This window comes from Tupaia chinensis, unplaced genomic scaffold, assembly GCF_000334495.1.
Source record: "Tupaia chinensis unplaced genomic scaffold, TupChi_1.0 Scaffold000054_1, whole genome shotgun sequence".
NCBI classification, from domain to species: domain Eukaryota; kingdom Metazoa; phylum Chordata; class Mammalia; order Scandentia; family Tupaiidae; genus Tupaia; species Tupaia belangeri.
In genome coordinates, this window is record NW_006159512.1 from 6,939,185 (window position 1) to 6,952,582 (window position 13,398).

A 13,398-nucleotide genomic window follows, 5' to 3' on the forward strand; every position below is an offset into this window, starting at 1 on the left:
GGTGCCCAGCGACATAGCCATTACGCTAACTGCTGGTTCCCGCGCCCGGTGTGAGTTTTAAGCCACCGGGTCCGGGACGTGAACTGCGGTCGACTACATGGGAGTCCAGCGACATAGCCATTACGCTAACTGCTGGTTCCCAACAGCACCCAATCTAACAAGGGGGCCAAGGCGCTCTCTCGGCTCGTACAACCTTGACATCTTTGTACAGGTGCACGGGCTCGTAGTCGATGTTGTTCTTCAGGAAGTATTCATTCACGCACGACAGCAGGGTCATCTCTGGCAGCGAGAAGATGTCCATGAACTGCTTCATGGTGTTTCCGTGAGAACTCTGCAGAGAGCGAGAAGCACTTTAGGGGGACCCAAGACCGTACCGGCAACAGGGCTAGGTACAAGAGAGTGCCAGGGAAGGCAAGAAGGCTTTCCATCTACCTGGGGACTCCGCACTGGCATTCAGAGCCCTCTCTATGACAAAAGGAAAACCCTAATGGAAAGTAGCATAGAATGCTTGCCTGAACCTTATGATTCACCACACAGCTGATGTCTCACTCTCAGCAGAACCGGGTCTTCCACAGGAAAACTCTGAACCCTGCCGCACCCTAAAGTCCAACCACACTTCCTTACACACCCTCCCACGTGTGCGGCGTGTAGCCAACTTCCAGTTCTCACACTCGTGAGACAGAGGAAGGCTGGCAGACAGATGGCCGCCCATGCAATGGCAGCAAAAGCCGCTTAGCTCCTCAAATCAGAGCACCCCTTACAGTCCGTATGTCGGCTCGCAAAAGAGCCTTTCTCTGAATGGTTGTCTTGCTTAAGTTCACTAGCAAACCGGGCATCTTCCATTTCACTTTGACAATGCCAATCAATACACCTAATAAAACCAGAAGCAACAGTTTGGAGAGGGGTGAAGGAGCCACAGAAGTTAGAAAAGCGAAAGTTCCCCTTCAGATAAAGGGCAGCTGGGTACCAGCCATCTCTGTCATTCTGCAGCACGCCAAGGGGTCAGGGGCAGAGGCAGCTGCACTGTGGCCCCTAATGACTCACCCCAGAAAGGCGGCTACGCCGAGACCCAGTGGCAAACAGGGATGGGTACAAGGGAGGTATAAAGAGCCTCCCTAGGTAGGGAGAAATGGTCATGAAAGAACCTGGGGGTGACTCTTAACATACTGTAAATCATCCTCAAACCCAGGTTCTCTCAAAGCACAATCTAGGGCCAAATGGCACAGCGGGAAGTCGCACGCTCAAGGCTGAGCCACATGGGATGGTTCTGCGTTCATGTCCAGAGATCTCCCTGAGTATGCCAGGTACATGCATGCCCTGGATCCAGGGCTGGCTGGGTCTGGGGATGGATGGTGGCATTGAGACCCTGTTGGGGGTGCTCTCTCTCTCCCTCTCTCTTACTCGTGGAAGAAATAAACTTTCTCAAAAATCTCCAGTTTCCTTATCAATTCCCCATGAGCAGTAGGTGAGTAATTAAAGCTGCTGCTGGGGCTGGCAAGTGGCATGGTAGTTAAAGGCGCTGGACTCCCACATGGCCGACCACGGTTCAAGTCTCAGACCTGGTGACTTGCTTTCTCATTTCCTCTCTCTCTCTCTCTCTCTCTCTCTCCTCTCTCTGTCTCTCTCTGATCAAACTGGAAAATAATAATGATAATAACAGTAATAAAATAAAGTTAAAAAAAAAAAGCTGCTGATTCTACGAGGCCACGTTTCAAGAAAGAAAAAGACTGGCTGGTGTAAATTAATAAAGGGCTTCTCGTTACCTTCCCATAGAAGTCGCTCATCTGTTCCAAGGGCACGTGGGACCCCTCGTACATTTCAATGACTTCTTCGTCGGGGACAACACTGAGGCCTCTGGAAAGATTAGACAGCATCATTAAAGAGCTCACTGAGCCAAAGCCATCATTTTCAGACCTCGGCCCGCTGCTGGTATTTTTTAATGGGGGTGCGAGACATCACTGTCACCAAGATGAAGTGTGCCACCAGCAGTGGCTACAAATAAGATACCAGCACTGTTGCTGCTGCTGCTGTTCTACTGGCAACCAAGCAAAAGCGATACTGGCTGATACAGCCCAGCCCCACTGGGGGCCAGGGGAAGTACACTCACCACTCACTTAATGTTCCACAGTCCTAGAAGGGGCACTACTCTTCTTCTCATTGCCCAGCAGAGGCAACTTAGGCACCAAAAGCTCACATCACCTGCTCAAGGTCACCAAAGCAGAAAGGGATGGGTCTGGATCAGAACTCAGGTTTTCTGGCTGCTGAGCCACCCAGAGCCAAGGCTGTTTAATGACTTGCCTTGGGATGGCTCTTTATTTTCTGTTTCTAATACATTAAGAAAGAGAAAGGCTGTTTTTGTCTCTACTAAACTCAGCCTCCTGTCCTCTGTCACCTTTCTCTAGAGAGATGACCCCATACACTTTGTGACATAGAAGGGTATATCAAAAACCAAAGTAACACCCATCACTGCCTGCCTCTGGAGTTTGCAAATGACTCCAGTTCCTCCCAATAAAGGGGATGCCATGACCTTTGGAGTCAAAGTGGACTGGGTCTCCCCGTGCCTGTGCCACCAGCGACAGGGCAGGTGCTTTCACCTGCTCACCTGGACCTGCCCACCCTAGAGAGTCCTAAGGGCAAACACCCACTCCTGTCCCCTTCTCTACAGGGGACTGTGCTTGAGAAATCAACCAACAACTAGGAACTACAGGAGGAAGAGCATGGGCAATGTCACACTGTACCACAACAGGGCATAAAGACTCAAGAGAAACTGTGGTTAGTGATACACATGAGGGCCAGCGGGCAACACGATGGTTGGGGTGCTGGACTCCCACGTGGCCTATTGTGGTTTGAGTCCCAAGTCTGGTAACTTGAGAATCACACCTGTGCATACATGCCCAAAATCCCAGGAGAATAGAGAAGGGATTACAGTGTGGCCAATCCCCCTGGGGGGGTTCACACTTTCTCTCTCACTGTCTCTCTCTGTCTCTCTGGCAAGCACATGTACCCTATGACAAAAAAAACTTTTTTTAAAAAAAAGGATTTTTTATGAAATAATAACAATACAAACGGATTGCAGAGCATACAAAATCCATTGGCCAACACTGAAATGCACATACGATGATACAGTTCATGCTTTGACATGTAATGTTAACGAAAATATCATTTCAATATCGCTCTCCAATCTCCATCCGTCATGTCACTTTTCAAAGTATCCAAGGCAGGGTCAGCAGATGGCATAGTGGTGAAGGTGCTGGACTCCCACAAGGCCGATCCCGGTTCAGGTCCCAGACCTGGAGGCTTGAAAGTCACACCAGACATGTGTGCATGTATGCCCAAAATCCCAGAAGAATGGAAAAGGGATTGCAGCATGGTTATCCATAAGCCCAGCCCCGCGGGGTGAGGATTTCTCACTTTCCCTCTCGCTGTCTCTATCTCTGTCCAGCAAGCACGCACTCCTTATGGCAAAAACCTTTAAAAAAAAAAAAGTATCAAGGGGACTCACTGTCGTGGCTCTGAGCGAGATTAAGCTGGTATAACTGCTGGCCTGTGGAAGAAAAGAAGCTGCGCACTCCCGGAAGCTTAGCTCCAGGGCTCAGATTAGACAGTGGTAGTAAACCAGCTCCTTCCAGACCGTGACCTTGAAAACCAGTTCTCACTGAGTAGCAGCAGGTGGGCACCCATGCTCAGAAGGCCCCACCACTCAGGAAGCAGATATAAAAAAGGGACCCTGCCCCGTGTGCACCCTTTCCCTGCCCAGACCTTCCCAAACTGCTGCTGCCTCTAGGAAACAGGTCTAAGCAACCACGTGTCAGCTCAAGAAATGCGGTGAAACCAGTGGGTCGACTCCCTCCCCCAGGCAGCTCCGGCAGAGGGAAGGCGGAACTGCGAGGCAGGCACAGGCAGCCTCAACATGGAGGCCGGAATCCTGAAATCAGCATGGAAATGCCCTCCCCTCAGCCGATATGGCGCCATGAGGAACAGAGGTTAAGCGCACAGATTTCAGTGAGTCTCTGGGCTCACATCTCAGCTCCTCATTACTAGGGGCATGACCTTGACGAGTAATCCCCCCTCTTGGGTCTCCAGGTTTCCATTGCTAAAGCAGGAACAACAGTGCCTCCCTCCTGATGTTCCTGAGGTGACAGGAGTTACTATAAATAGCAGGGCTGGAATGCATAGCGCTGTGAGTTTCGCTGGGGGGACGGTGACAGAAATGATCCTAGCTTTTCATGAGGTCCTTAGGGAGAAGTTCATACGTGGGCACAAAGCCAGGGCTGTGGTGGAGAACCACCTTCCCTTGTCCTGGCCTGTGGCACTCACTCCCACAGCCATATCATCCATTCTACCTGGGGGCAAGCAGGACGGGGAGCCAGACAGTGGTAAGACTGTGCAAGGCAATCCCACATGAGAAATTTCCAGGTTCATGTCCAAAGACCTCCCTGAGTATGCCAGGCACATGTGTGCCCATGAGCCAGGGCTGGCTGAGGCTGGGGGTGGACTGCAGCATCGAGACCCTGAGGAGGGTACTGTCTCCCTGCTCCTCTCCATTCTCTCTCTTCTCTGTCTTCCTTACTCATGGAAGAAATACAGGAATAAACTTTCCAAAAAAGGTATTTTACTACAGCTTGGTGTATGAACCAAAAACCTGCAGCCGGTCTCAGAAATGAGCAAGGCTAAGGTTGAAATTTTCATTTTACAGAGAAAGAGAAGTGACATCTCTGTGTGCCTACAAAGCTGTGGCACTGTTCCCAGCACGTCTGAGCTTCACAAGTTGCGCCCCGCAGGCAGGAACTGCAAGCATGCCCATTTTACAGAGGAGAAAACTGAGGCTCTGGCAGAGCTGAGAACTTGCTCCAGCCCACATACATGGGAGCGGTAGAGCTGGGGTTCACAGACTCTGGGGTCCCTGCACCCTGTCCCCTCCTGGTTCCCGCTCACTGCACCCCTCTCAGCACTGACACCAGTGACGTATGGCAATGGCGGGGGTGGAAGACAACAAAGGCGAAGGTGTCCGTGTTTCTGAACATTTCCCCAGGCCTTTTGATTCTGTCTTCCACCTCCACCTAAATGCCCTTCCCTCAGCCAGCCCCTCCTAGCACTGGCCCAACTCCTTAACACAAGGGACAGTCTGCAAGGGGTCTTCGAAAAGTTCATGGGAAATGCATACTATGAAAAACCAGGCATGGATTTCAAAACTTTCTGTACCGAAATAAACACATTCTTCAATTCCATTTTTCACATATTTTCAAGCCCCCTCGTGTGTGTAACTAGGACAAAGGACCGTAAGTTGTCATCCGGATGGAGAGGACAGAGAGGCCACTTCAGGCTGAGACTGAGGTGCTGGCCATGAAGAATGGGGGTGGGGAGGATTTCAAGAAGCAGAGAAGGAAAACAGAACCTTCTAGAATACCAGCAAGAGCAAATGCCAGAGGAAAGAAAGCCGGATCCTATTTTTGCCTGGCCAGTGCCCACTCAGTGGCACAGGCCAGAGACAGGACGCAGGTCATCCCAATGAGACTGCTCAGTCTGGAGACGCTGGCTGACCTGCAGAGAAGAAACACTCTTCTCTCAACCTGGGGCTGGGGAGAGGCGAGCCTGGTACTGACAGGAGTTACCACACGAAGGGGCTTGTCTAAGGGTGAGCCAAGACAAAGGGAAGACAGCCCCGGGACAATACCCAACACCATGGACTGGGCCCTGGAGCCAGCCATGCCTGCTACCAGCACTTTCTGGGCTGCACCGTGAGTGAGTCAATATTGTGCTGTTCATTAAGCCAGTGTGAATTGAGTTTCAGTCACTTGGAATCAAGAGTTTGAGCCAGTCCAATAAGTAAAAGTCGTGTGTGGGAGAAGAGTAAGCTAATTTAGAGCAGGCTGACTAAAAATCTAAAGGACTAAGGACTTCATTCTGTAGATGGTAGGGAGCCACCCAGGACTTCAGAGGTAGCTGAGGGCAAGGATTTAGGGAAATGAGTCTAATAATATCAAAGATGAAATGCGGGGACTAGCAGGTGGTGGCACTAGACTCACACATGGTCCACTACTGTTCGAATCCTGGACCTGGTGGCTTGAAAATCACACCAGGCATGTGTGCATGCATGCCCAAAATCCCAAGAGAAGAATGGAGAAAAAGGGACTGCAGTGTGGTCATCCCCCAGGGGATAATTTCTCAACACCCTGCCCCCAATCTTTCTCTAGTGAGTACACAGGTCCTATAGCAAAAACAAAAATAAATAAATAAAAATAAAAAGACCATGTTAAATACAGGAACAACTTTAAGCTTAAAAGCAAGTCTGTTGGGAGCGGTATAGTCTTTCTGGATCTCAGGTAAGCCATTTCTAAAGCCAAAAATGGATGGATATTTCCACCCAGCAACTCTACTTCTACAGATTTTTCTTGATGATGAGACAAGTATACAAAAATGTACAATTTATTTAATAGATTTGTCACCTGGAAAATAAATTTACTCTCTGTTGAGGAACTTCAGTTAATCCTCATAAAGTCAGAAGGAACACACAGCACGGTAGCCAAGAACACAGACTAGACCATCAGACTGCCTGAATCTAAATTCTAGCCAAGACGCTTGTTTGCTGTGTGACCTTGAGCAAGTTCCTTAACATCTCTGGAACCAGCAATAACACCTACTGCATAAAGTTATTTTGAGGATCAAAGGAGTTAACTTGAATAAAAGTGCCTATCCCACAGCAAGATTCACTGTTTGTTAGTCGTTATTTGTTGTTACTAATTTTATGATCACTGGGACCACCTTCTCTTCCTCCTCAAACACCATTAAAATCTCAAATGACAACAAAAACATCAACAGACAAGACATTTCAACAGCATACTAGGAATCAGTGGGCACAAAGGGGGGGTAGCGGACCTAACTAGGAACAGAGAGGCCTGCAAGGGCACACACGCCAGAACTGACTGACCACCCAGAACTTCAGAAAGGCTTTAGAGGAAGCCTGACTAAGCCAGGAAGAAGAAGAGACGGAACTGGGAAACAGGGGACGTGGTACAGGGAAATTTCCGGATAAGCAACCGAATGAGATCAGTGCAGGAGGGGGTAGTCGAAAAGAAAAACAAAAACGGACAGTGTGTGAGCGGGCTGGACACCAGCTCTACTTCGTGAAGGCCAATGCCACCATAGGGCCCATCATTGCCCCCGCCCACACTGCTGCTGCTGAAGAGAAACACCTATTTCCCTCGCTGGAGCAAGAGGCCTTTTTAGGAAAGGACCGACAATGTGGGGAGTCTGGGGGCACTCCTGTCTCCAGCCCAGGGGGTAGGCTTTCCCTTGGAGAAAGTTTCCAGCTTGCTCTAAGGCAGTGTGGAGTTGAGGCTGTGAAGCTCTGGGTCCCCATGGAACCTGCTCTGAGTTGTCTGCAAGATGTCCTCTAAGAAAATCTACAGAGCCATGGAGTGGCCTGTTTTGTTTTCCAGTCTCAAATATTGATCCTGGAACAGATTATCAAAAATGTTTTAATCACTAGAAAATAAAGATAGGCTTGATATTTATGATGGAATGTTTGGAAAAAAGGAGAGATTATCTCCATAGAAAACTAAGCAAATAAAAAAGGGGCTACAGGGACCGGCTCTGTGGTACGGCGGAAACATGCAGCCATAGAGGAAACAGATCCCACATGGCAACTGCACTTGATATCCCCGGCCCAGACAGCCTGAAACGCCGGATATGTGTGCAAGCACACAGGATCCCACAGGCTGGAGGATTAGAAGTCGGAGGTCACAGCGTGAGAAACGCTTCTCTCTCTCCCCCTCCCCCCCCCTTTGCAAACGTGCATACTCTATCAGGGAAAAAATAAAGAATACAATTATTCTATTTTTTTAAGTGTGGCTATTCTTAAATCTAAGAAAAAGCAAACACCACACAGGAAAGAAAAAAAGCAGTGTACTTCTTGGCTGAAGAGTGAACAAACAAGACCTGCAGAGTCCTAATGTAAACAGGGAGTGTTAGATCCTGGAGAAGAATGAGGCTGGAGGTGGGGCCAGAAAGCTAAATCCCCATCCATCACAGCAGGACGGCGTTCAGACTTAATAAATGCGGGACGAGAAGTATGAGCACATTACTTAGAAATAGGAAATAAAAATAACAGGAAAAAAATCTAAAGAGGCCCAGCCAGGGCCAGCCCCGTGGTTCAATGGTTAAGATCCTCATATGGCAGGCCAGCAGGTGCCACGGTAGTTAAGGTGCTAGACTCCCACATGGCTGACTCCCACAAGTCCCGGACCTGGTGGCTTGCTGTCTCTCACTCTGGTGAGAGCACATGCCTTATAGCAAATTTAAAAATAATCATTAGGGGCTGGCAGGTGGCATGGTGGTTAAGAGTACCGGCAGGTGCAATGGTGGTTAAGAGTGCTAAACTGCCACATGGCTGACTGTGGTTCGAGTCCTAGACCTGGCAGCTTGTGTTCTCACTTTCCCTCTCTCCCTCTCTCACTCTCACTCTGTCCCTCTCTGGCCAAATTAAAAATAAAATAATTATTTAAAATAATAACAATAATTAAGAAAAAGAGAGAGAGAAGAAGTTCCCTCTTTCCCATTTTACAAGATAGGAATGAGAAGCCAGATACTAAGTAAAAGAAACCCAAAGCCAAGTAGGCTGATGTCAGTGGTAAAGTTAAAAAGGGTGACCCCCAAGGCTAAAAAGTGCCTGAGAAGAAGCCCCATTGCAGTCAAAACCTGGTCCTAGTCCATGGCATCAGCAGATACTCCCAATCTGCCATGTATTCCAGGAAGGTCGTGTGCAAAAGGAAAAAATCGGCCACTACATCCAGGATTAAGAAGGAAAAGAAGAAAGTCCTTGCCACTGTCATAAAAGCAGTCAGCCGGGACAAGAACATGGTATGCAGGGAGTTAAACTCCACAAAACGCCTAGGGATTAACCTACTGAGGACGTGCCTGGAAAGCTGTTGAGCCACAGCAAAAACCCTTCCGTCAGCGTGTGAGAAAGCTGAGAGCCAGCATCACTCCTGGGGGCATCCCGATCATCCTCACTGGACGCCCCAGAGGCAAGAGAGTGGTTTCCTTGAAGCAGCTGAGCAGTGGCTTGCTACTTGTGAGTGGACCTCTCGTCCCCGCAGTGGCTTGCTACTTGTGACTGGACCTCTCGTCCTCAATTGAGTTCCACTGCACAGAACATACCAGAAATGTGTCATCACCACCTCCACGAAAATGGATGCTAACAAAGTAAAAATCCCAAAACACCTCACCGGTGCTTACTTCAAAAAAAAGAAGCTGCAGAAGCCCACACACCAGGAAGGTGAGATCTTTGACACAGAGGAGGAGAAATACGAGATTACAGTAAAAATCCCAAAATACCTCGCCAGTGCTTACTTAAAAAAAAAAAAAAAAAAAGAAGTTGCAGAAGCCCAGATACCAGGAAGGTGAGATCTTTGACACAGAGAAGGAGAAATACAAGACTACAGAGCAGAGCAAACTGTGGATTCACAAATTTTACCAAAAATCAAAACTCCTCAAAAAAGGGAGAGAACCAGATTCCATGTAGCAACCGCAGTTCAAACCCCTGGCCTGGTCAGCCAGGCAGACACATAAGTGCCCAGGATCCGACAGGCTGGAGGACTGAAGGAGGGGAATGCAGCATGGCCAGGCCAAGGACTGTGCTCAGCTCTCTCCGTCTCTCCCACTCTCACATGGATGCACACATGCTCTATAGTGAGTGAAGAAAAAAGAAAGACATGAACCTAAATACAAGTCAGTCCTAAAGCCTCTTCCAACTTAGAGAATTTAAAAAGGCAAAACCCTCCTAAACGTCACAGAGATTTCTTGCTAGGTAGATTTCTTGCTAGGTATTTATACCAATTCTCACAAACAAGAAAAAAACGTTGTAATATTCAAATCGCCCAATTTTCCTGGTAGGAACAAGAACCCTCCCCACTCCACACCTCCTCGCTAGGGCCCTTACTCAGATGGCCAGCCAACACCTCTGCAAAGCTGGTCCTCCTCCAGAGTCCCCAGGGGTCCCCAGAGTGTCTGAGCATGTCTCCATCCCTCTCTCTGTCACTCCAGACTACAGTCTTTCACCTGTGTGGCTTCCCACCCACATGCTGAGCTCCCTGGCAAGGTCCTTATCACCCAAACCCTGAGCACCGAGGCCTCAAGAAATGCTGTGAGTGAGCGAACAAGTGACAGCACACACACCCTCACCTCATAGCAGCCAGTGGGTCCTGAAACCCACAGCCGCTTAGTTACTTCAGTGAATTAAATGGCTTTCCTCTTCCTCTTACCTGTAGACGGTGCCCAGCTGGATATAATGAAAAGCATCAATCTTCATCAATACTGCCTTTAAAAACAGAAACACAAGCACATGTAAAGAACACACAATCCGCTTTCATGTCCTCCAGTCTTTCCGTCTCTACCATAGAGTGCAGACAGTCTGTATACATTAAGTGGAGACATACAGCGATTGAATGTATAAATAATAATAAAAAATTTTTAAAAAGAATGCACAATTTGCATACTAAATGAGCATCCCCATGTCACTACCAATCTTGTCACATGAGGGTGCATGACTAAAGAAGCACAGAAAGTCTTGCTTGTTAATCAGAGTGCTTATTTGCTATAGGGCACGTGCGCTCGCCAGAGAGAGACATAGAGACAGAAAGCGAGAAATCACCCCTCAGGGGGGATGGTCACGCCGCAGTCCCTTCTCCTCCATTCTCCTCTTGGGATCTTGGGCACGCACGCACATGCGCCCGGCTTAAGTTCTAAGCCACCGGGTCCGAGATGCGAACCGCGGTCGACTACATGGGAATCCAGTGACATAGCCATTACACTAACTGCTGGTTCCCAGAGTGCTTACGAATCTTTAAGGAAATAGTCCAGTGCAAAAGAAAAATTAAAAGTAGGTGTGTCAGAACCTGCAGATAGAATAATGGTCACATTGCTGGACTCCCACATAGTGAACCGTGACTCAAGTCCTGGACCCAGCAGCTTAAAACTCACACTGGGCGCATGTGTGTGCATGCCCAGAATCCCAAGAAGAGGATGGAGGAGAAAGGAGGGTGGCAGGGCCATCTTCCTGGGAGGTAATTTCTCACTTTTCGTCTATCTCTGTCTCTCTGGTGAGCACACACACCCTATAGCAAAATTCTCTCTTAAAAAAAGAAAAAAGAAAAAAAGGGGAACCAGCAGTTAGTGTAATGGCTATGTCGCTGGACTCCCATGTAGTCGACCACGGTTCGCGTCCCGGACCCAGTGGCTTAAAACTCACGCCGGGCGCATGTGCGTGCGTGCCCAAGATCCCAAGAGGAGAATGGAGGAGAAGGGATTGCGGCGCGACCATCCCCCCTGGGGGATGATTTCTCACTTTCTGTCTCTATGTCTCTCTCTGTCTGTCTGGCAAGCGCATGCGCCCTATAGTGAAAACCTTTCCAAAAAAAAAAGATACGTCAACTGGCTCCTCCTCAAAACACCAAAAATGACCAGTGGAAATATATAGCCCCTCCTCTGGATACTAAATACATTCATGTTTTTCTGATATATAGCCTCTTGAAAATGATCTTCTCTTTTTTTTTTTGGAGTGGTTTTTCTTTTTGCTATAGGACGCGTGTGCCTACCAGAAAGACAGAGAGAGACAGAAAGTGAGAAATCACCCCCCAAGGGAGATGGCCACACCGCAATCCCTTCTCCTTCATTCTCCTCTAGGGATCTTGAGTACTCATGCCCAGAGCGAGTTTAAGCCACCGGGTCCAAGACTTGAACCGCAGTCGACTACATGGGAGCTCAGCAACAGAGCCATTATGCTAGCTGCTGGTCCCCTTCAAAATGATCTTCTCCAAAGATATTTTAATAAACTGTCTCTACAGCCCCAATAATTTAAAACCAGTGTACTTCAGCAAACAAAAGCAGAAAAGAGAACATTTCATGTGCAAACGACATCGAACTGTAGAAAACAGAATTCCACCTACCCGCTGTACATCATAATGAAGTCCACGGATTGCAAAATTTGGGTCATACTCATAGTTCCTGATTTCCATCGGATACTAAGAAAGAAGAAAGGAATTGCTTTTAGCAAGCAGTGTTCTAAGGTCAGGACTGTGCCCAGACCTGACAGAAGGCTGCGGTAGCTTAGCCGATGCTCTTAGACATGAAGCTGGGATCACAGGGACAGACTGCAGCTTGTCCCTCTGCCTCCAGGCCAAGAGCTTCCTGGCAAGCACCCCCTAACCAAAGAACCCCCCCCTATCCTGCCTGTGTCCTCTCTTTCTGCCTAAGTACAGGTCAGGTCTCGTCTTCCCCCTCCCAACCACCAGACTTCCTTCATAGTAACACGCCCTGCCCTGCCTCTGCCCTAGACTCACAGATCCCGTGGACTAAACACATGGTCCATCATCCATTTAGTTCATAGGTGAGCACCTCGGTGGAGTTGCCAATGGATGATCCCACTACCAGGCCCCATGAAGACACCCCAGGTGAAGTCTCCTCAAGGAGGTCCCCTCCTTAGAGCTCCCATCTGCTTCTCTTCTGTCCTGGCCGTGCTCACCCTCTGAGAGCCAGGGCTCCCCAGGGCTCGCTGGTACAGCCTCCCTCCCACTCAGACCAGGGTGAAGCTCCAGTATTCTGTCTCAGAACACATGCATGACATCTGAAGGCAGCCCTGGACCCCTGGTATTCCCTAGTGGCTAAGCCATTTTCACACTATGCAAAAGTGCTTTTGGTAAGAAAATAAAAATAGGGTCAGCCCCATAATCTAGCAGCTAAGGGAGCCAGAAATCACATAGCTGACTGCAATTCAAACTGCAGCCCAGGCAGCCTGAAAAATACGCTAGCCATATGAGTGTGCGTGCCCAGAACCTTGACGGGATAGAGATGAGAAGGGACTACATCATGAGCATACCCTACGGAAGGATGTTTTATTTCTTTCCCTCTCTTTCTCTCTCTGAAGAGCACACATACTCTCCATTTTTAAGAAGAAAAACTTAAAAAAAAATTAAGTGGCAGTATTATTTTTAAGAAAATGTTACTTATCTACTACACCAATACTCAAGTGTTCCCTTCCTCCCCAAATCTCAGAATTACAGCAGCTACCCCAGTGACACCACCAGGCACCAGGGACCTGCCGGGTACTATTTCTGCTGGTACTATGGAGCTGGCCCCTCATCCCCATTTCAAAGAGGATATCAGAGGTGGAGGATGGCATAACCTGGCCTGGGCCACATATCTGGGGCATAGTGGGTGGCGAGTCAGGCTCAGGGCTCTGCCCACCTTCCCTACTCACCCCTGACCTCAGAGCACAGGTCTGAAAGGATAAAATATCCATTCTTCAGTCATGAAAAGTCATCCCAGAATCTTCCAATTGTGACATAGCTGCTTCAGCAAAAACCTAAACAACTACGAAGACGCCCAGGAAACCACTTTCCA

General features: G+C 48.6%; 1 protein-coding gene across 1 annotated transcript in view; it reads right to left on the reverse strand.

Moving 5' to 3' along the window:
• Positions 1–13,398, reverse strand: part of NT5DC3 (5'-nucleotidase domain containing 3) — an 82,034-nt gene that overhangs the window by 18,270 nt on the left and 50,366 nt on the right. The window contains exons 3-6 of the mRNA XM_006141409.2: positions 11,946–12,020; positions 10,263–10,318; positions 1,764–1,854; positions 194–331 (exon numbers count right to left, since the gene is read on the reverse strand). Of these exons, the coding sequence (XP_006141471.1) occupies positions 194–331; positions 1,764–1,854; positions 10,263–10,318; positions 11,946–12,020 (360 nt within the window). The remainder of the gene's footprint in view (positions 1–193; positions 332–1,763; positions 1,855–10,262; positions 10,319–11,945; positions 12,021–13,398) is intronic.